Source organism: Puntigrus tetrazona, chromosome 6, assembly GCF_018831695.1.
Source record: "Puntigrus tetrazona isolate hp1 chromosome 6, ASM1883169v1, whole genome shotgun sequence".
NCBI lineage: Eukaryota > Metazoa > Chordata > Actinopteri > Cypriniformes > Cyprinidae > Puntigrus > Puntigrus tetrazona.
The window spans coordinates 11,016,887-11,041,264 of NC_056704.1; the positions used below are offsets into that span (position 1 = coordinate 11,016,887).

The following is a 24,378-nucleotide window of genomic DNA, read 5'->3' on the forward strand; positions in this document are numbered from 1 at the left end:
AACACTCAAACAACACAGCGTTTATTTTCTTAAATACAACAATGAATGTAAACCAGAACAGCTTACTCTCTACACTCTGTTCAAAATGTTTTAGAAGCATCGTCATCATCATCATCATTCGGAGACAAAAAGAGCAACAAGAAAATGCGTTTTTGGTATTCTACAAAGATTCAAGCAACACCCATCAAGTAAACAATAGAGCTTAGAAAACTGCCCACATGCAAAAACAACTGCACAGGTCATTGTTTCAGTCCTTTTATAGTACCTGTACCATGAGAACAGACTGACACCAACTTAAGCTTTAACTCATCGGTCTTTCTACCCAAAATAAATAAGCACAGAATGGAAGAAAAAAAATTCAAAGAGTCCTATCAAAACGTTGGCTGTATTCCAATCCAGGAGGCCATCAGTGATGTGTCTCCAACTCCACGATGGTCCACTCGCCCTGTGGAGAAGCAGCGTCCTCAGGAGAGAAGCTGGTCACAGTGATGCTGGTGGTGGAGTCCTCCAGTGGAGAAATAAGCTCGGCCCAGCGCTTAAATGTGTCCTTTTCGTGATACAAGTAGTCCTGTTCATTCAAACAGTCTCGAGACAAAGACAGCGTCTGCTTGATCAGATACTGTGCGAGATTTAAATCCTCTGGGACTGAGTTTATGATGCCCAGATTGGATTCTTGGTCAGACAACAGCTGTCGAAGCAGACTCCAGTCTTTTTCAGCAAACTTACTGTCTTCGCCGTCCACTTCTTCTCTAACGTCCTCCGTCTCTACTCCTTTACCCTCCTCGTGTGACTCCTCTTGTTGGGGATCATTGCTTCTGTCAGTATCCATGCTTTGTTCGATGGCTTCTCCCAGGTCCATCTCGTAAATGGGGGACAGGGCTTTAGACGACCGCCGGTCATGTGTGCAGGTTTGATCCAATGTGTCACAACCATCAAAGTCCCCTAAAAATAATTGACAATACTGCACAATGACCAAATGTTTTATCCTTACGTGGGCTTAAAAAAAAAACCAAACAAACAAAACAAACTTCTTGAAGACATGCGTTGTTTCTAGCTCCACATGATGTACAAAATCACCCCTAGTGCAACTGTGTCCTCTGTGATGCAGTTAAGCTTGAAATATCACTCCTTTTAAAGACTAGATGGGAAAAAATATATATATATATATACTTTGTCTTAGGCAGTTTTCACTTTTCATTTGTCATTAATCAAGATCCGATTCAATGACACATGCATTACAATTAAGCAGATGTGCAAATCTAAAGTTTTCCATGGAGAAACTCTTGACTTTCCATGGCCCATCCATGGAGCAACTTCTGAATTAAGGATAAGGATGGACAGCTGCCATAAAGGTGATGCACAGAAGAAAGCCTACACTGAATGTGTCTCTTTTGTTCACAAGTGCTGTAACAGTAAAAGGCATGTTTTGCACAGCCACTGTATCTCCAGCATAACTTAAGTTTGTTCACATACAAAAGATATGAATTCTCTAGAATTCTCTGGTCAAACTAAGCATTGGTTGTCCTTAAATATACACATCAAAATGCAAGCAAGCACTTAACGCTTTTTAGTTAATACTTAACTTAAAGATACAGTGAAAATATGACAGACATGCTGGCAAAAGAGTGCTTATTGCTTTACTTGGCAAGATATGCTTCTTGTAAAGATAAAACTCCCAAAAACCTATTAACAGTGATTAGAATCATGATACAAGTGTGAAAAAAGAGAGACATGAGGAGGACCTTGAGATTGTTTTTCTATATACACAACATTCAGGAAAAAAATCCTAATTCTACAGAAATACACTGAATTAAATGATATCTACAACATAAAAATCTAGAGTTGAGAAAATGTTACCTACTACAGAACTACAGATGGTGTGATATATTGTGAATGAGAAATAATACAAATAAAAAAAACACACAAAAATGGATACAAACATGGAATTTCTTAAACGAACAAAATCAATGAAACCTAGTATTGGCATGCATGACTTCCTGGTTCGGGTGACCTAACAGACAAGTGTCTTAAAAAAATAAGACAGCAACAGACTCAACATTGAAATTGAGTAGAAAAAACATCTAGGTTGTTCTAACACATTCAAAGCATCATGGTCACTGTAGAAGGTGTGGTCCGTTATGTGCAGTATTAAAAGAAAGCTTAGCTCACTGTATGTTTGTGCATATATATATATTTCTATGTATATATTTGCTGACCAAGTCACATGGAGCTTGTCTTTTGCATAAAGATCTCTTATGGAAAAGTCAACATATAAATGACTTGGCCTGTTAGGAAGAAGCTCACTATTTAGTATTGACAATGACAAACAAAAAAGACTGAGGACTTAAGTGCACTGGTACAACCGTGACTGCCCAGCCATGCCACATAACAGATGGTCTGACTCAACATACTTCACCACACGCAGATAGATATTTTACTGTAAATATTAAGCTTGTAAACTTGTTAGTTGAGTTACTTAGGGCATAGCGCCTTAGAGAAGGCAATTTAGTTGTGTGTATAGCTTATTGAAATATTAGATTGCAAGGACAGACATCTAAACAAGAGAATTAAAGGAAGAGGGAAAGGAGGCAGTAGTGTGCTACTAAATCAATGAGCTATCAGCTATTTAGCCCACTGAAGATGATTGGAGGTCAAAGGAACTCTCTGAATATTTAAGTTGAATGGGTCAGGATGGGAGACTGTGAGTAGATGTTTCTGCGATCAGGGGGGATGGGCTCTAATGTTATACATTACCTGCTGGAGAGTGTGCGGGTGAGCTAGCAGTCAGTTGCGGCTCAGGTAAGTCTAGCCGCAAGTCAGCTTTTCTGCTGTCTATATGTTTGGACTGGAGATTGCCATACTGTTCCACCAGCCGAAGGTCCAGGTGACTAGGGCGCTCCTGAGCAGGAACGTCACTGGTATCTTTTTCTTGCACAGGGGCATCTGATTGATTAAATGCACAATCCTCCTGTGGAGAACCCTGGACCTCTGTCAGGAATACTGCAGGTTTGGGCTCCTGTTCATTTTCCTGGTGGTTGGAGATATGGTTGGTCCTCACTGTGCTTGTGGACTGCTGGGAGTGGTAGTCTGTTTGAGAATTGAGAGGTTCACCCTCAAAGACATCACCATGTGCAAAGGAATCGCTTGCCTGGTGTGTCGGAGTTTGGGCACCTCCTTCTTCACATCCAAGTTCCTCACACTCGTCCACTGAGAGTAAAACAGAGCGGCGGAAGTTAGAAGCTGACTGGTACTCTGGTTGCTCATTCTCTTGTTCCGCAGGATCTTCAAACGCAAGGTTGACAATACCTTGAAACTGTGGAGGTGGCTCGGCAATTGGGGGAGCCATTCCCCTTGGTAGCACCTCAACTTCTGATCTTTCATCTTCAGTCTCCTCCTCTTCTTCCTCTTCTTCTTCTTCTTCAGAAGAGAAGAGTTGGTGGTCCTGCACGCCCTTTAAGTTTTTTAACGTAGTATCCAATTCACCAGGTTCCTCCTCCACTGGCACCTCATCCTTCCTAATCCAAGAACGTGGTCTTTGACGCCCTACTTCTTCTTCACTTGTAGTCTCTGCCTCTCGTCCTCTGAGTCGTACCTCCACACGCAGTCCAGCCCCACTCTCGTACATCTTGAGCTCTTCAGGTGTGCTGGTGTCACTACTGCTGCGGCCCAAGAAGTCAGGGCAACGCATGGTCCCGCACTTTGAAACGCCACGCTCATGGGAACAACAGTCATCATCTTGCGAGCCACCAGCATCATAATCCTCTGACCGTGGCTTTATGTCATCAGAAGAAGTAGTGGCACTGCCAGTCTCTGACTCTGGGCTAACTTGGGGATGAAGCCCATTCCATGAGTCCTCTAGGGGCGTCTCAATGCTCCCTATACTGCAAGGTGTATCAGGGGGGAGGTCCGAGTCCTTTGACGAGTTCATGGAATTGAGGCCTTGGTCTGGTCCTGTGACATGGGGTGGAATGGCATGGCCTGTGGCCAGTTTACTTCCGCTTATCTCACTCTGCCCAGAAGTACATGTATGCATGTCTGTTGCTACTGACTGAGTCTTCACTTCTGTGCTACTTAATTTACTCACTAGATCACTGCTTTTCTCCATATCTTGAACTTTAGCGGAAGTTGCTGATATACCCTCAGGAACCACGTCTTGCTGGTATTGTACAGCTGGGCTGACTAGTGAATGCTGCTCTAGGGAAGAAGGAACATTGGAGCTCTCCAGACAAGATGTGACCAGTTCCTTGCTTCTTGTCTTACCTTCGGTAAAATCTGGATTCAACTGCTGAGTGACCTTTTTAAAGTCTGAATGTTTAGGGCTGGATACTGAATCTTTCACAGCCGTGCCTGGCTTTTTAGAGCCAGCAGGAGTCTTGACGGCCCCTGAGGATTTCAGAGACTGTTTTGTTGGAAGTGTTTCTGAAGCCTTCTGTTTAGGTCCTGTTTTGTTTGGAACAGAAGACAACGGCCTGGAGGAAGACGTGGAAGCTTTGACACTGGGCCTTGACTCAGGGATGGCCTTTGTGGTCTTCTTTGTAGTGGCAGGCTTAGCTATATCTTTCTCTACCTCTTTTCTTGGGGAAGCAGGCTTTCTAGAGCTGAGGGCTGAAGCAGTTCTGGATGAAGCTGTTTAAAAGGAAAAAAAAACAGACTTGAACTCATTGTTAATAACAAATTACATTTAAATCCATTATGAAGGTTGATTATTTCTTACCAAGGTTCTCTGACACAGTGCTTTTGTTCTTTGGATCCGAGCGGGATGCAGGAACTCCAGGTACTGCACGACTTGTTGTGGTAGGTTTAGTCTTGGTTGCTTTATTAGTGGGGCTGTAAGCGCAATGAAGGATCAAAGGATTATCAACTGGAAGAAAGAGGAGATAAAATAGTAGCGGATCATAACCTGGTTGTTCACAACTCACCTGCAAGTCTTGTCAGTGTCTGGTTTTTGAGCTGGTTTGGTCAGAGGAGATTTTGTTGTTGCCTTGGTTTGAAGTTTTGACCTGAGACCTACAATGTAAAAGGGTTATTAGGTTTTTACAAAAACACAACTTGTATGAATGACACTGCATGTTGACAATATAGAATGTAGTTATTTAAAAACAATTTCAAGCCAATCATTTAAACCATTTACGTACAGGCCATTAATCTAATTAAACAGATCACTATCTATCACAATCCTGGCCTCAACAATGTCTGCACAAGAAAAAAAATAGAATTGTGATATTTTTCTACCTTATTGTAAACTGGTATTTGTCCTGCAGAACCTGTGTGTGCCATCTAAACCTACATTCCATAAGAACTGTGAGCAAGGTAACAGGCATGTACAATTTTAGTAGCGCTAAGCAGCTTAATGATGAGCTAAAACCTACTCTGCTGAGCAAAGACTCTCTGAGTCACGGAGAAGTCAAAACCAGGCAAACACCAGCTAATGAGTAGGGAAAAGGAAGAGACTGTATCTATATTTTTACCTCTGGATTTCAAGATTCAGAATTTTCTCTCCCTCTCAACTGCAGTACATTGCTTCTCTCCCTAGCCTTCCTTTTCTGTTCTAACTTTATTGAAACTCACAAGCACAGATCATGCTGTTAATTCACTTTTACTTACAGGGAGAGAAGAGTAAATCTGAGGTTCTAATCTCTAATATCAGCAACTAACATCGAAAACTAAAAATAGCTTCTTGACTTCCATGGATGTTTTCACATCTTAACGTATGCTCAAACAGTTTTACTGGCTGTCTTTGATGGATACCTCCACTTTTTGCAGTAAAACAAGGACTAGCTTGAGATGTAGTTTAAATTGGTCTGAAGGGAGTTATGAAACCAGGTAAATTCACCTATTGGTGTACTGTGACCATTCTTGCGAGGACTCCCAGCACTGTTGTCTGGTGAGGTGCTGCCAGAGTTGGATGGAGTATTCTGAGCATTGCTGGCTGATTCCTGAGGCAGATCTTTCCCTGACATTGTATTTTTCTGCACTTTTCCGCCTTTAGTCTGGCCTGCCGAGAGATCAGACCCAACAGGGGAAGACTTTGGCCTTGCTCCTGGGTTTGGCTTCCTGTCCATTACAGTCTTCCCTGTAGGTGAACCACGGGCACCCGAAGCGGTGGAATTCTCCCGTTGAGCACCGCCACCAGTGCCATTCAACACTGGTTTAACAGTAGATGTAGTCTTGGTTTTAGCTGGCGTCTGAGTTGGCTTAACCTTATCATTTTTACTTCTGAGTGACGCATTGTTGCTAGCTTTTGTTTTAGCAGAAGGAGCCGTTTGAGCTGTTGGCCCCAGAGCATCAGACTTCATGGTGCCTGATGCTGCAGCTACAGATCTTGCAGGGGAAGCACGTGGACCCTGTGATACCTTAATAGGAGGACAAGTAGGGCTATCACATGGAGATGAAGTGCCCGAGAGGCATTTTGTAGGTTTCTGTTGCAGAAGGGAGAGAGAAAAAGAGAGAACGAAAGACTATGATGGCTTTGCTCATTGTTAATCAGATCAGCAACCCATTTGATACAGTAATCTCAGATGTATAAGACCAGAGAGCACAAAACCATGATCTTTGGATTAAAGGCTAAAAAGCACATACTTCAAAAAAAAAAAAAAAGGACAGCTGTTTCCTTAGCCCACGGTGTCTTTATCTATATCACTTTGGTGATATGTACGTATTGTTTATTTAAAGTCATCTGCCCTTGTCAAGCCAGTAGGCCCGTCTATATTTTGGCACTGAAACACATGCATATTTTTGTGTTTCAGAAAGAGGAACATTCACACTTTTTATGGGCTATCAGGCTGTCCTTATTGTATAGCCCTGACAACAGCAGCTTTATACATCATATCTCCAAAGAACAGAGAAAAAAAAAAAAAATATATATATATATATATACACACACACACACACACACACACACACACACTTTTACCAAAATAAGCAACAGAATAAAAATTACCTGAGAGCTGGTGAGCACAGGTTTTTTTCCAAGCCGTCTACAGTCTCCTTTATCAAGAGCAGCTGAGAGGGTTGGTGGAGGGAGGAAGAAATAAAGACTAATTTTAGATTACAGACAGCTTCAGGTTAATTAGAACATCCACTCCTGCATAATCAACATTTGCCAAACATTTCCTCAATCAGGCACACAAATACTTGCAGACTTGCAATCAGTCACAACCCCAATCAGTAAAAGTGGCAGCGCAGCTCTGCAGAGAACCACTGATTTCCTACTCCTTCATCTCAGATAGAGACAGCGCAGATCTAGCCTTTGATCATCTCGCAGCTTATCCAGAGCATTCTTTAAATCATCAGAAAAAAACAAAGATCTAGGCTTCTTTCCCAGCAATACAACTGAGCTCTGATTTCACTGCTGTCATCCCCGAAATCAATCCAAATCATGGATCAAATAGCTACTGTAAAGGAATGCAGATGGAGTGTTTGTGTTTGCTGTTGCACGATGAATGCTTTGCATATGAGCCATCGCATTTGCATGCCTATAGGTATGCGAGGGAATCCTTAGAAAGCACGATCTTGACACCTAAAACAATGCACAATTTATGCGCCAGCATTTATGTTTCCACTGCAGAATAGGACAATACAAAATCCACTGTATCTCATTTGTGGACCCCATTCTCCAACCCCCTCTGGAAATGCTTAATGTTTTGATGCGACTGTACTGTAACTCTCAATGCTCAAAGCATCAGTGAGTCATATTAAATGACTGTTGTTAAGGGACTGACAGGAGCTGGAGGTTATCCAGCAGGGTTTGTCTCACCAGCACTGACTACCCAATATCCATGCAAAGGAGGGCTCTTCATCACTGCACTGGACCCCTAAAAATAAAAACACCCCCCTCCTCTTCCACACATGTACACAAGCGCATTCTGACTGCTGCATGGTTTTGAACACAGAGCTTCCATTGAAAGCTGTTCATTTCTTACGTTCTTCTCTTTTTATCCTCCTAATTTATACTTTACCTTCTTCCCACATCATTTCCATTCCCTTTTCTTTTGCTATTGCTACATTCTTACCTTTTCTCCTTCCTCTCCTTACCTGAGAGTATTTTTTCTCGATATCTGGGTTGTAGTGTGTCCCATCCTTGTGTGTGCCGCACTGCAAAGAAGGACTGAAGCAGGAAGGTCCAGAGCTTGGTGCGCAGCGAACACAGCTCACGTCTGAATGGCTACCGGAGGGACAGAATGAGTGAGAGAGGGTGAGCGAGTCAGGAAAAAAAAAAAAAAAAAAAGAGAGGGAGAAGGAGGGAGGGTGGATACAACAGCAGGAGAACAGGAGCGAATCAGCAGCTGCTTCAAAGGCTGGTTGTCTTGGCAACCGATCGCCGTTGCCTCCCTCTACCCATAACAGGCTCCTCACCAGCTAAATGGATGATGTCAGTAGCAGAGGTTAGTGTTCCCGCCTTCTGCACCGAATGTTCATTAAAAAAAAAGAACCTCTGTATTTTTTCAGATTCTGCCTCAGCCTTTCCATCCGCAGTTCATTTCTCCCACATCCCTCCCTGCTTTCCTCTATAATGGACATGGAACCAGATTAGACATGGCCACACCCACGACTCTTGGTCTTTCTCAGACTAATCCATTCTGCCATTTCCCCTGGGATGTGAATTAACTCATGAAGAGACAGGAAACGACAGAGATGGCCAGAGAGGAATACAGAAAAAGAGAAATGACATAGAGGGACTATGAGAGGCTGAGTTGTTTACTATGACCTTTTCTATTTGTAGTGTCACTTTACTGTAATCCGGCCTGGCCACGTACATTATAGGAGAGTTTAAATCCCAGGATCAAATGAAGCGCTTTGTACACGTGCCATTAAATACAGAGAATGTGCTCAGCAGACAGTTGCTGCAGGTGTGCACCACTTGATGAAGCACAGAAAATCTATCAAGTATTATAATAATTACTGTACACTACTGATGCACATGAGTTATGCTGTACTTTTTAAATACACGTATTTATTAGTGACTGTTTTACATTTTTTTATGAAAATGTAATGACAAAGCCTGAAATGACTGTTCTTGTCAGCTGTATGGGTATGCAATGTCAAGTGCTAAGTAGTGCCACCATGCTTTGAATATCATGTTTCAGTAAATGCATGTACTGTAAATACAGAATGCACCACCTTTCAATATGCAAATACAAGATGGAATTTAATTATGTATTCCTCAATCTTGCTTTATATTTACCAAAATAAAACAGACAGCTCTGATCTGGATTGCTTATCGAAAGTAATATTTACATGAAAACCTGTATAAACAAAATAAGGCACCCAGGGCTGTGCTGTATTTTTAATAGTTAACACTGAAGGGGTTTCAGGCATTCTCTAAGGTTGTCTCAGAAGTAAATGATATATTTTCCATCATTTGTCAAATGAATAACATTATAGGAGCTGTGTGAAGTTCTGGCCATATGCTCATAACTGTACGTGATGTGTTCATGGTTAAAATAAACAATATTTAAATATCTGTATTTACTAAACACTATTTCTACAGAATTATGTACAATGAATGAAGTAATTACTTTATAATAAATACATAACTATGAACCTATTATTCTTTAGTTTCAAACGTATAAGCTGGCCATTGTTTTGTGTGGATATATAACAGCCGTCTACGGATCAATAAAAATAAATGATTCATTTACTAAATGATCTGAGTTGTAATTAAATGCTGGCTTGTAGTGTTTACCTCCACTTCCTCCTGATTGGCTTGGTCTTCTGTGATGACGTCTACCTCGTTGGGGTCACCGCTCAGCCGGTTCACAGCAGTGAACAGGTCACAGCAGTTCTCCACGGTAACGCCCTCTCGCACGGCTACACACACTTTCCTCAAGAGAGTGGGGTCACGTATAAACTCCTCTCTCTGAAACAGTACACGTCTGACTGTCATGGCCGACAAGACATCTTATATCTTATGCCTAAACATCATCGATCGGTCGTACCCTTCGGAGATCGTAGAAGGCAGCGGTGTGTGTGACCTGGGGCAGGTGTGTGACAATCATCTGCAGACACTGTTCTTGCAGTTCACTAGCCAGACTCAGCACCTGCTTGGCCCATTTCACCTCCGGCAGGCTGCCAATCAGCTGCTCGCTGCCACACAGCACAGATACTACACTCTGCACCGTCTGAAACACACCACAATGTTACACACATACTCCGCGCCATCTGAAACATCTTCATAGGCACACGGTCTCATTCGTGGAGTCCATCTTCTCTGCTTCTCATGGTGGTTGCAATGTTAGTGACTTCAAATTTCCTAGTGTAATCCAATATGCTTCAGCACTGGTTTGCGTCAAGGCTGGAAATCAGGATGGGGAAAACCCAGTGTTATACAACTACACTTGGCTGTCTGCAGCTGCTGAAGTTCTGGGTCGGTGTGTCCGTGTGTGTGCGTGAGAGAATTTTAGGGGACTGCCAGACTATGGGTTAAGTGAATGAGCTGTTTGAGGCTTTAACGCAAACACACACACACACACACACACAAAAAGCCACTCAATCAAGACCTCTAATTGCTCTTTAGTCAATAGCCATCCTCAAAACAGAGGCCACAGCTCAGCTTATCAATGTCTTATTGTACTGTAGGATGCAGACAGAAGCAGAAGGACAGTTGGGAATGAAAGGAAACACAGGTTGTTGTCTGTGTTGTTTCCCATTAGAAAAAAGTAAACATCAGTATCATTAGATCAGTATTAAAACAAAGTCAATATGAAGTCCCCACCACAAGAGAAAACAAACGGGTGTCTGAGAGTATTACACACCATGTTTTTGGTGACAGTATTAAGGCAATCTCTTTGTAGTTCTGGAGGGAGAAGGGCAAAATTCCTTTCTGACCAGCACTTCACAAAGTGCTCAGCTACCCATCTGTGAATTGAAACATACAACAAGAGTGTAAGTGAGTAAATGAGTGACTCCCTGCACAGTTCCTGCTACCATACAAAAGTAGCTTATTTTGGCCACTTTTAAGACAGTTAAAAAAAAAAAGTTAGAATAATTACACACTTTTAGATAGTTTACCCACTTGTGTGTCAGTCCAAACAAAACACAAAATGGGACATTTGAAGATTGTCCAGTTTCCTCCATACAACCAGTACGATAGTAATTAATTGTCCAGCTTCGAAAAGCACTAACATAAAAAGTGCTAAGGTTATTAGTAAAACTTCTGTTGCAGCATGTTTCTCACACAAAAGCTATCGCTCACCCATAGAATAACACATAACATATACACAAACACTTAAATGATCGATGATTTGCTTTATATATGTCAGTGCCAAATTTGAACCGCTCCAACCTTCTAAATGTGGACTATATGATGCACTTTAAAACATTCCCATTAAGAATTGCTGTAAAGCTGCTTTGAAACGGGGCATTGTGAAAAGCTTTATACACATAAAAAGCATTATGGAAGTTATCCCAGTGAGTTAGGTTAGTAACACTAGGGCAGTAGGTTCAGCAGGCACTGGACTGGCACTGAACTGAAGGCAGCAGTGCTGCGCTGATCATTGATGCCGTACTAAGAGCCTCTCATCCTGACGCGTGACTCTTCACTCTCCTACCCACGGTGGAGGCAGCACCAAAACATCACAGAAACAACACACGCACACAGTCTCTCTCTTTCTATCTCTGAGGCACTGGAAAAATCCCGACCTACATTCACACGCCTCTCTGAGCTGCTTTACCGCAGTGCGCTGAGTTTACAGCAAAGACAATTCAATGACAGAGCTGACTAATTAAGTAATGGTGATGCTACGAAATGATTACAGGTCAATGGCTTATTTCTGCTGTCCATGTTGTCAGTCAAAGAATCTTGGGACATATACACTCGTGACCCTGGACCACAAAACCAGTTATAAGTAGCTTGGGTATATTTGTAGCAATAGCCAACAATAATTGTATGGGTCAAAATGATTTTTCATTTATGCCAAAAGTCATTAGGATATTAAGTACAAATCATGTTCCATTAAGATATTAATCAATTTCCTACTATAATTATATAAAAAGTTAATTTAACAGTTAACATTTGGACAACTTTAAATTCTCATTTTAGTTTTTTTCTTTTGCATCCTCAGATTGCATTTGAATTTGACTTTGACATTACAAACCATATATCAATGGAAAGCTTTCAGCTTTCAAATGATGTATCAGCTTTCAGAGGATGTATAAAAGGAATTAATGTATTACTTTTTTCACCACAATCTAGAGATGGAAATAATCAGCCTTCTATATTGCCTAGAGGCCCGTTTACGTTCAATGTGAAATAAACTAATTGTTGAGGACTGGTCTAATCACACCAAGAGTAAAGCCAATATCCGTTTGTGTAACAGGAGGTGAAAACTCTTTTCAACTGATCTTTACCCAGCCAGGTAAAGGAAATAAAGGATGCTAGACACGCAAACCAGCAAGAATCTTGCCTAATCTCAGACATAAGTCATAAAAACGTTTACATGCTTTTCTGATGAAACCCCACAAAATCATTAATAAATTAATAAAATATTTTTTAAAAACATCTGTCTGGTGTCTTGCACTTATACTGTACTATACTTTGCATAACTTTTAATAGTTAAATAGGTAGAATAATCAAAGGAAAATTAGCCAACGGAATGAAAATACACTCACACGTTCAAGAACAGAGACAAAAATATTGATAGGGATTTGTCTACTCTTTTGGTAGGCAAATACTAGTCTCCATTAAAAAAAAAAAAAATGGCTAAACAATTGTGCCAAACATTAACATTTGATGTCAAAATGGGTTTGTTTTAAATGTTTAATAAATATCAGCAAAACGGACTGCATCCACATTTTGACAGCAGCATAACCCCAGGAATAAAAAGCATTTTGAAACATGTATTATTTATTGATTTATTTAGTCATTTATTATTTAGTGATTCATTTGCACTGTACATTATACGCATGCGACCCTTAATGGAGCAGTACAAACAGAAAAGAAGGGAGAGTCATTTTAAAAAGCTGTAGCATGCAACAGAAGTGCAGAAAATGCCTCACCTCACACAGGAGCAGTAGAGATCCTGCAGGCCTATAGAGTGAGTAATAGCGAGGCACTCCAGTATAGATCTCTGAACTCCATCAACGGGCTGCAGAAAATGAGAAGAAGGACTGACTCTTGATATTCACACCTCATCTCAGACACTTTAGTGGATCAATAACCTGAAGACTGCAACAAGCTAATACACAGCATCCCTAAATATTTAAATAGCTTTTCAAAAGTGTTATGAATTTCTGAAGGAGAAAACTAAATTCTTATAACACCTTTAATCGAGTCTTTCCAACACATCAAAAGTTAAATTTAGTTTTGAAAGTGGTGAGGGAACAAACGCATTCCTCTTTCATCTCTGTGTAGGATGAAATTACTGGCTGAAAGGACACAAACTAGCCTGGTCTTAAAGCATTCTTGAAAAGTGGGAGTGAGAATGAGAAACAAAACTGCTTTTCACGAATTGTGAGAAGGCTGTCAAACACTATTCTTCCTGACTCAAGCTGCCTCCCACTACTGCTTTTGTACCAGAGCTTACGTTCATGACAATCTTTACTGGCCGTGTAAACATGGTGCGAGTCTGCTGCAGCGCTTCCATTCTAAAAGAAACGGAAAAATGGCAAAATACGGGAGGAGAAATAGATGTTACACCCGTATCAGACAACTTAAATGAGAGGAATCTTCATCTGGAGCCACAACACAGGGATAAGGCCATTCTGGCTGACAAATTAAATGCTCTACAAAAGCTGAACCAATGCCCAGACTTTCCTCGCTCACAAATACAAATCACATAATGTGTCCCTGAAGGCTAATAAACGACAAGATGATAGTACTATTGGCGCTACCTGACAACAGAATCACTGTTTAAAAAGACTATTTACACTCCTCACCTTTAGTAAGCCGAATGCATGCGCTACGACCCCATCCACTGCCTTACCTTGGGGAAAAAGCGACAGTAGTCCCGAGTCAGAACCATCTCGGCCACATCTTTCAGCCCCTCCAGGCCCAGCATGTCTGCTGCTAACACAACCTGACTGAAACCACAGACAAACACACATTTGTCTTGACATTCCTGCCGAATCTGACTAAAGCCATTGCATTTTTATCATTTACCACATTGGGTAAAAAGGAAATGTCACTGCAGAGGGTGTTTACCTGACATTTGTTCCTGGTGGGAAGTCTAGGATGGCGCCGTACATGAAATGAAGCAGAATTTCCATTTCATCTGGACCCAGACTGATTTGAAAAAATGTATTAATTAATTAATTTACTTTTAACAAGCTCCACCAAAACTGGCTAACATTTCACAGTGAGGTCTCATTTGTTAACATTACTTAATGCATTTCCTAATATATTTAACAAACATTATTTTATATTTAATAAACATTCATCTACCTCTGTCAATGTTACATATACAGTAACAACAAATGCGTTAATAAATGTTCAAATTAACACATGCTTTTCAAATATTCATGTTAACTATGTAGTTTGTAGTTAAATGTAGAACTTAATTAATTAAAAAATAATTATCTGTTTTGTTGTTGTATTTTCTTCCAAAATGTGCTGTTAAAGACCCCATGAAAGTATTTGCACAACACAATTTTCACTTCTGTGTTGACATATTTCCTACTGAAAAGTGAAGTTGAGGTGGACATATTTAGTTTATTTTAGTTTAGTTTGGCTAAACCAACATTCAACCTTCTGAGGATATCTGCCCACCACCTGAACTTCACCTACACTTGACCAGCCAGAATTAGAGATCAGAACAAGCTCTCCTGAAGATCTGAGCAGGGCAACACTATCAACATTAAAGGGTTCATGTGATTTCTATTTTTTCATTTCTTTAGTAGCCGTTTATGTAGAATGTATGAGATGCAGAGTTACACGTTTCAAAGTCTCTCACAAAAGGATTTATTCTATTTAAAAGAGAAAGCTGATTCTAAAGCCGAAGTATTTGCATAATTCAGCCCAAATGCCCTCGTGCAGAGCAAGGCTTTCCTGTGTGAAGGGGCCTTAAAACATGTGTGCGTGTTCACAGGGTCACATCACAGCTTGTGTACTGCAAATGTCTGCCATGCGACTCGGTTCCTCTATTGGGCTTGAATTGATGGTAAACCAAAAAAGACAATATTAACCATCTTTACATTTAATTTGAAAGCTGAACTCACCATTACATTAAGGGGTGTTACATTTCTGACACATGCTTGTGGGGTTCATCCAATCACAGTGCATTGGGTCAGCTGGCCAATTAAACCAGACTGTGCTTGTCGGAAGGAGGGACTTTGTAGAAAACGATGCGTTTGAGAGAAGCATGGTATAGTGGAGTATTTGAAAAATCATGTTAAGCATATTCTGTTACGCAAAATAATGATGTTTAAAATAGCATCATGTAAAGACAATTACTTTTTCCAGACACTGTGTCACAGAGCTCAGGAAATCAGTATTACGTTCTCCTGTTCTGTTACAGAAAATGCTAAGTGTGGTTTTAGAATATAAATCATCTCTTTTCATACATGGAGTAAAATCCACAAATGTCTCATTTTTATACACATCATGGATTGAACTGCCTGGCATGAAACACTACACGGAGTATCCTGGTTTTTCCAGACACAGACCGAGCTATGAATAATTGATATCTGGTAGGCTGCAAGAACCTCATCAGGTAGAAGATCTGTCTGAGATCTCGTGCTGAACTCTGGGACATGTGAGATCACACACGACCTTTCTTTGTGAATATAAATAGTTATCAACTGTTGTAAAAGTGGCCTGCAGTATTAAGTAGAATATATACGGTGAGCAAAAAAAAATATTTTATAGATGCCCTGAAGCAGTTCTTAGTAAGAAGAAAAAGGAACCGTCAAGAGCTACATAGTGTTTTTGTTATGATACCCAGCTGGATGTACTGTACTTTTACACATTCTTTACCTTCCCATAATGACAGAGTATTTGATATCTGTATTTATACTATATTGCAGTCATTTATCCCATTTTGATGGGTGTCCTGCATAACCTACCCCTGCAGAGTGATACACTGACGCAAACTCTCCATCCAGCTGCCACACAGCATCGCTCGGAAGTACTCTGAGCGCGCACACAGAATGGCCCTGTGGGAAAGGAGAAACACACAAAAACACAGACAATGTTAGCCTCCCTATCACTCACATACGCTTCACACCACATTAACCCGGCTCGATATTTGTAAAGCTGCCCTGGGAAATGCATGCGCATGTGTGTATTCTTGAGTATTATTCACTGACTGATATGCTTGGGCATGTGGACAAAAAATAAATAAATCAAGAAGGGAGATGTAATGGTTTGTTTTAGTAGCATTTTAAGATGATGTTGACTGTGGCTCCATCTGAAAACATAGAGAGCTGATGAACTAGGTTTTAAACATTGATCTAGAGATAAAGGAACAGAAAGATCATTTTAGAAAGTCTACACTCCAAGTTCTTAGATACTTACTATTTGTGGATATGGGTTTGAAAATCTTTTACTGTACAACATCTTTAAATATTATCAAGCAGCAGTTTTGTATTTCGATCATAACATGAAAATAATAGTTTAGCATGGTATGGAAATGACAACATTAATGTATTAGGTACTGGCAAAATTAATATTTCCTATCAAACATTTCATCTTTCAATTAAGTTCCATCACTCTGACACATATAAATATGTAATTTTGTGCAATATGAAAATTATAAATATAAATGGATTACATTTAACAGGTCTACTCAAGTCATTTCAATATGTATTCAAATTACGTTTTAGGCACTTTTTACATAAACGAACATACCCAGACAAATAAATTCTTCAGAACATTTATGAAAAACAAAATTCTGGATTTTCATTGAGATCAAGTCTGCATTTTTGGTACGGTGAACATGAACAATAATAAAAATTGTTCTAAAAATCGATCTACCCAGTTTATGGGGCAACAGGCTTGTATTATTTCCCACAGTCATCTACAGCAGCACAACAATGATGAAATGTATAGATAATGGATACATTACACACTTATTGCACATCCTTTACTCTTCATTTGTTGCACCAAATCATAATTACGATTTCTGAAGCCATAAGTAGGCACTTGCCTGAAGGCAGCATTAGATACAGCTGGTGACACTTCATATGCTCTTATGTCCCACATCTTCTCCCTCCCAGTCGTCCTTTATCTCTTTCTCAGCCAACAGCCCTATTATTCTCCATCTGTCATAAACATTCACTATAAATAGACACTTTTTTTTCTAACGTGTCACTTGCTCCTGGACTCCTCTCAGAACAAACTGCGGCTCTTACAGTGATGACTGAGGGAGGCTAAAAATAACGCTTATAAAAAATAAAAAAAAAGTCTACAATTTTTTTGCCTTGGCCAATTTTGTCCTCACTTGATTAAATGGATTGTGGCAGCGATGGATCTATTTCAGGGGAAGCATCTCCAATTGTTATCCATTTCGTTCATTTGTCAGACAGCCCTCAGATGTGCACTCCACTCTATTCCTTTTTCACAGCTTGATATCCATTCTGGTGAAATGGTAAAGCAAAATACCAGTTTTCACACAAATTCGAGCTATTTTGGGTTCCATTTAATGGTTCCATTAGTGTCACGCTCAAAAAAATGAACCTGACCAGTCGTAATCAAACGGTGTAATTGATGACACATACATTTATCCACTGACCTACAAAATTCAGCAACTGCCAGTGGCTGTGGATGACACTGTCGCATTTTTAACTGGCTAATTAGATTTATTATTCCCTCTAAAATGTTTTAATGTTTTTTATGTGAGAAAAAACAGCTATTAAATTAGCCGCAGAAAGGATTTTTACACTTCTAATTGTAATGTTGTCATTTTAGTTTCAGATTAAAATAATAATACCAATAAATTATCTGCCAATTTCAATTATTTGTGCAAAACCTATGAAATATTCATAAACTAGCCATGCATAAAAGTTAAACACTTTAACTGGATAATAAGCTCTTTCTAAAAGATTTTAATTATGTTTTATGTAAAAAAAAAAAAATAAATAAATAAATAAATAATAGCAATTCATTATTCAAAAGAATTTATTTAAATGATTCTAAACATTTTGAATTATCAGCACAAACCTAAAACTGTCCCCACTTATTATTTAAAACAAAATTATGCTTTAAAGTAAACTACAGCTGATTCTATAGCGTTTCATTCCGCGTGTGTGTGTGTGTGTGTGTGTGTGTGTAAGAGGCACATACTGTATGTGTGTGATAAAAGATGATCCTCATCTCCTGGGAGATGTATGGACAGATGAGGGAGGGTTGATGAAAGTGAATAAGAGATGAGACGGGGATTAGCAGTGCTGTTTCAGTGTGTGTATCCTGCAGTGAGACTGACAGATCTGCAGCAGTCACCTCAAGCCTGACATACTGATCAGGACTGCAGACGGCTTTCTCCATCCGTGCAACCCAAACCCGCAGAGATGCTGCTGCCGGCTGATGATGAGGGAGAGCCTGTTGCTATAGTAACAGGTCATGGCAACTGCTCTAACCTCTGCTGCACCAAACAAAGGTGCTAACAAGGAACTCAATGATAGGAAACGACACAGAGAGTGTTGCGATTCAACTTCAGAACATGACCTGCACGCCCATATCATTAAAGATTACAAGAAACTACAGATTAGTGTATTAGTTTACAGATTAGTTTATTCAAAGTGTGGTGTTTTGTATATTGATTTTCAATGCTAGTTTAAAATAAGTTAGTAAATACAATCCTTCTGAAAAGCTTCACCTTTACTGCATCATGAAGGAGTAAACTGTAAGTCTGCCACCTTCTGGGCATTCATGATTTAGCAACATAACTTGTTTAAGAGATTTCTTGCTTAGAGTTTTTTTATTTTCATTCTCAGCATCAATCAAAGCTAAAAAATTCTGATGAATTTATATTTAGTTTTGAAACATTATATCATAATGCGAGTTGAGTTTGCAGTGGGACGTGTGTGCCTTTTTCATTTGGTCATGATGGCTTTTTTATGTTTTCATTAACATTAATAACCTTGCTATAAGGTGTCTTATTGCCAGTGTTAAATCTCTGCATGAAGCACAGAGATTATGTGGTTAAAAGCATCTACTAAGCAGTGAAAGTTAAAGAGAATGTCACAGCTGAGGAAATCAATAAACCTTCATGTAACAAGGGCCACTAAATTTGGAAATCTGTCATTTTTTCTTCTTACAGATAATAATACAAGCGTGGCAATATTAGTAAAGTTTATATGCACCTTTTAAAAACTTTGAGATGTATTTCAGAACTTACAGCAACACCTGATGACTCAGGGATGAATTAAAGCCCAGACTTGAGCTCAGGAGTCTACGCTGGGGAGGGTCCTATTTGCATATCACGCACCATGCTGCAATAATTATTTCTATATAATGGACTTTACAGCAGTAAATCTCAAATTTTTACATTTTCAAAAATAACAAGCTAATTTTTGCTAAGCTCTGCTGTGTCATACAGTGCGAAAGAGCCACTTTTTGCTGAACGCAGATGGACTTACAAAGGTGTGGATATAATCTGTGTCATAAGAAGATTTTAGAGCAAGTCATTGACTGTGTTCGAAATGGCATACTTGCTTACTGTCCAATACACAGTGTTTACTGCTTAGCTATTTACGACAGTCTAGTAGTTATATGGTAGTATGGCATCTCGAAAACAGCTATTTCAGTGAGTTTTGTGGTCTGTGTGCAACTCAAATACTTTGCTTTCACTCTGTTGTCAGTTAATGTGATGCACAGACTTATCCTTTCAAATGCGGTAAGATTTTAGAGTATCATTTTACTTTAATTACTATCACTATGATTGCGGTTTACGGATCCTAATGCACATTCACACTAATCTCTAATGAAAGTGGCATTCTCCAAAAATTGGATTTTGCTAATATTATCAAGGACTTTTATGATGAAAAAACAAGGAAGGAATGTAATTAGATTTTTTTTGTACACAAATTAAAATGTCTATGAATTGACTAGGGACGATTTTACTCGGCTAGGGAGGCCCCCGAGGACTTCTTGAGCTACATGAACTTGAACGTGTAAAGTAAAGAGTATTATGTTATCCAATATTATTTCAGATGTTTCAAAGAGCATTCTGCGCTTCAACGAAAGCACTTTTACACTGTCCAAGGTTGCAATGAGAATTTGATTAAAATGAATACTAGATTTACAAGCGAATGACTACATTTATGCAAAAGCTGTTGATGATTTTACCTGTGTGCCGAAAAGACCCTGTCTGCCACCTGGATGCTGATGTCAGACATATCAGCCCTGCGATACAGAGCCAAAAGGTCTGCCCCGAGCCCCGATGCTGGCTCTAAATGTTCTGAACCTGACAAATAAACAGAAGAAGAATGAGTACCATGGCCACAAACAGATATTAGCATGCAAGTATGGAAAAGCTGTCCTTACCTGGGTCAGAGCTGACCTGAGAGCCAACGTCATGGCCATCTGCAGCAGTGCCGTTCACTACCAGCGAGTGACCGTTGGGTATATTTAAGGCGCTATTCTCCTTCACCAGGCACTTGTCTTCTGTGTACACCTTTCTGTTAAAACAGTGCAACATATAATTAGTTTACCTTTTACAGACTGGCACAGGACTGATCTATGGCTTCATTTTACATTTTTAAATGCTATTAATTATAGTTATAGTCCAGAAAATGCCGATACGTACTGTATAAAGTCCTGAAGGGCTGCAGGTTCGATCCCCTGCAGGTGGATGACAGGTGTAGCTGCTTCGTTTCCCTGCAGGAGGTGAGGAGCTCGGGCCAGCAGCACCGCTCTGTGGGCCTTCAGCCGAACAGCAGAACCAACACACAGAGTGACGTCAGTCTCCTGCTCCTCCTGCAGAAGCCTGTAGGAGAAGAAGTTAAAAAAACCAAAAAAAACTTCTCAGCACCCCTTGCTATTTTGCAATTAACAAAACACTGCTGAGAGATTTTCTGATTTTTTATGAAAAGGTCGCACAATGACAAATTAAATTACGCAATAAAGTCAACCATAATAATGAATAAATAAATAAATAATGAATAAAAAATAAGAACAATAATAATAATAATAAAGTCACTCTGTGAGAAATCACAATTATGATATAAAGCTGCAATTATCTTTTAATTATTTTTTGTACTCTTAGGCATAGGCAGGCTTCTATAGTACTTCAGCATTAAAAAAAAAAGTGTAAAAAGAAAAAGAAAGAAAACATAACAAAGACTAACCAGTGGTATTGGTAGTATTCTATGGAGCTTGAAAAAAATAAATGAATATTTCTTGTGACTTACTATACATTAAAAACACAGCACCACTTGTGTCTTCAGAAAACACCATGACTAATACCAAGAATCACATTTACTGTGGTACTAAATCTCTTTTTTCAACTTTACATCCACATCAACATCATTGTCAGCATCATTTTGGCATCTTCTGCTGCAGTGTGATGAATTGAGGTGACCCAGAATTCAAAGTAGCCTTAGGCCTTTGTGCTGGGTGTTGGTGTGACTGCAGTCCTCTCTCCTCCAACGCAAGTATAGATAGAGGAAGAAGAAGAAGTGGACAATCCAAGAAATAAACTAAAACTGCAGCAGCATGTAGCAATTACAGCACCGAGCTTACAGATAACAGAAGAGCACTACAGTTTGGAATAAAAAAAAAAGAGCATATTGCCTTTAAACAGTTGAGTTGCAAATCATTATAAAAGCATGTTTCCTTCTTTCAAGACTAGGTGTGCATGGCCAGCATCTCTCAAAAGAACAGTAGTAGGAGTGTACCAATAATAAAATACTGGCCAATATGGATCATTTACTTGATAATAACTGTATTATTTTGTGCAATAACTAATAATATGGAGAATGTCATAATTCAAACTACTTTGTCTCAATAAATTTAATTAATGAATTAAATTTAATGAATTAAAATGAACGAATAAAATATAACGCATGAAAATTAAAATCAATCATTTAAACTGCGAAGCAAATTTAGACATCATAACAATACGATGTGCAATTTTGGAAGTTTTCATTTTGGAATTTACTACAGATTGCAACGTCAAATCAGCAATATTTCAATTAAGTCAGTGTCAGATGACAGGAAAGGTAATATACAATTAAATATCCAATAGTGACAGATAACTAACAAGTAATTAAATAAATGTGTGGTACTGACAAAACTTTTTAAAAGATTTTTAATGTTATACTGGTGAACAGAGTCACTTATATAAAAATGTCCTAATAAAAATACATTTTTTAAATATGTTTTCAATTCCAAACCTTTAATTGGTAGACGGCATGACCAGAGTTTGCATACAAAATCACCGAAGGGAGTGGCGTGAGCAAGTTAATGGGATTTGACTGCACTGGTTGCTACGAGTGCATCATATAGCAACGCTGATATTACAGGCTCAGACCATTCAGATTTGCACAAGAATCTTTCATGTTAAAGATGATAATTACCGGGTAAAATCTCTTGACAGAGCATTTGCCAGTCTCTTCTTCAGCTGGTTTCTACATTTGCGCTCTTTAGCTTGGAACTCCCTGGCAGCCTCAGTGGACGACATGTTATTGCCAAACTGCTGAGCCCATACGTCAGCACATTTCTGTGATGATGAACATCTGATGGGAGAAACAGGAAACACAATTCAGTCTATAAACCACTACATTCTACAACGATAAATGATGATCATCAAAAATGATGCGTTTGTCAAAAGTGTCCTAAAGTACATTAATAATGTTTTATGTTTTAGTTGTGTTTTAAGAGTTATATAAAAATCCTATTTCATTTGAGACAAGATGTTTCCCATGCAATAAATATTGAAATAAAATCTACTAGAAAGAAATCAATAAATAAATATTACTTACTTAAAAATATTACTTATAAGAAAATAATTTAAAATTATTTTTTATTTGTGTGTGCTATTAAGTTTTTTTTATGTAAAAAAAAAGAATGGCTATCCTCAATATTTCTCAATATTATATGCATTATTTTCGTAATTATTTGGATATATTATAGAAATTAAAAAATGGGGAGGGTAGAACATCTTAATCAGGTTTTATTACCATCATACATAATATCCAAAACACTATATTATATTATACTATATTATATTATACCAAAATCCACTTGAATGTTAATGTAGGCTATGATAAGATCCTACTTCTGGACTTGATCTGGAAAAACAAACCATTAACAAATGAAATATAGTTAATATGGTTAACTTTCAAGAAACTATTTACACTCTTACTTTCTTTAGCATACAATAGATAGAAATAATTATAGTAAAAAAAATACATTTTAAAATCCTTCAAAAACGCTTTTATAACAGCGTATAAACCAATTGCAGGGCTTCAGAAGTGACACTTAAAGGGTCTTTGAACGCCATCCAGTTAGATCTTTGACCACTGGAGTAGACAACTCTAGTAAAACATAGTTAAGCTAAGAGTACGCATTTTAATAATAAAGTAAATTGTTCATTATTAAAGAGTAAACTCATCTTATTTGCTTTAAAAAGATACATAAAAGTCTTGCCAAATATTCTGAAGCTTAGCCGTTCAAATCTGATCTCCATTTAATGTTTCTCACTGTTAGCATGATTAGCATTCACATCTTTGAGTTAACTTTGTCAAATCAGAGAGCCATCAGTATACGCCTGCCTGAATAAACCAGTCATAAAATAATAATATTTATACAAAACCTCTCTAAATATCCAACACCGTTGTGCTAACTGTTAATAAAGGGCGTGTGTGTGTATTCCTGGATTCCGAATGCTAACCATTAGCCTTTAAACTGTCGTTAACCAAAAAGAGATACTATTTATATTACTCTTACCTATAAGCTTTTCTACATTAATTTACAAAAAGAGGACTATCCATATCGCCCCGCTGGTGGCAAAAGCAGACCACTGAGGCACAATGACATTTCAAAAGCATCAGTGAGGCTGTCGTGTTGTCATTGACAACTGGATGAGGAGACTTACCTCACGCGCTCTCACGCTGAACACCGCGCCATCCCGAGAGGAAAAACATCCACATCTGCACAGAAACGACAGCGAAAGTCCATTTTAGCAGTCCACGCGAAACTGACAGCTCATCCAGCCTTCACAATACACACGGGCAGTGTTGCCTGGGAGTTGGGAGCGTTTCTACTTTTGTTTTGCTGCCCTCGTTCGGTGCACGTGCGAAACGCATGGCATGCAAAGTAGGTGAAGGTTGTCGAGTCATTGCGTCCGATGAAGAAGAACGAATGTTCTCTAGGTGGACGAGAATTGAGGCTATACGTTTTATACACTGCTGACAGTTGCTTTGATAGTGTTTGATGCCTGCCATTGATCTTGGCTTATGTCATATTGCAAAACCAAGGGCTAAAACTGAATTGAACATCGG

The 24,378-nt window shown here is 39.0% G+C and overlaps 1 protein-coding gene across 1 annotated transcript; it reads right to left on the bottom strand.

The window, feature by feature from the left end:
• Nucleotides 1-5: 5 nt before the first annotated feature.
• On the bottom strand, nt 6-24,143 carry btbd8 (BTB domain containing 8). Its single transcript, XM_043241877.1, has 19 exons — nt 23,973-24,143; nt 22,453-22,611; nt 20,682-20,861; nt 20,420-20,553; nt 20,222-20,339; nt 16,000-16,089; nt 14,141-14,221; nt 13,923-14,019; nt 12,997-13,085; nt 10,755-10,857; nt 9,939-10,121; nt 9,686-9,859; nt 8,035-8,164; nt 6,941-7,002; nt 5,834-6,419; nt 4,920-5,007; nt 4,715-4,827; nt 2,755-4,626; nt 6-942 (listed from the first exon to the last, which is right to left on the bottom strand). Exons 2-19 carry the CDS (start codon nt 22,554-22,556, stop codon nt 407-409), a joined length of 4,740 nt encoding a protein of 1,579 aa, XP_043097812.1. The 5' UTR covers nt 22,557-22,611; nt 23,973-24,143; the 3' UTR covers nt 6-406.
• Between the last annotated feature and the right edge of the window lie 235 nt (nt 24,144-24,378).

Excerpts from the sequence above, each read along its gene's own strand:
- btbd8 (XM_043241877.1), bottom strand. The coding sequence starts at position 22,556 with ATGTCGTCCACTGAGGCTGCCAGGGAGTTCCAAGCTAAAGAGCGCAAA. Across the intron at positions 8,165-9,685 it reads CCAATCAGGAGGAAGTGGAG|CCATTCAGACGTGAGCTGTG; the intron begins GTAAACACTACA and ends TCCCTCCGGTAG. Across the intron at positions 4,828-4,919 it reads GACACTGACAAGACTTGCAG|CCCCACTAATAAAGCAACCA; the intron begins GTGAGTTGTGAA and ends TTGCGCTTACAG.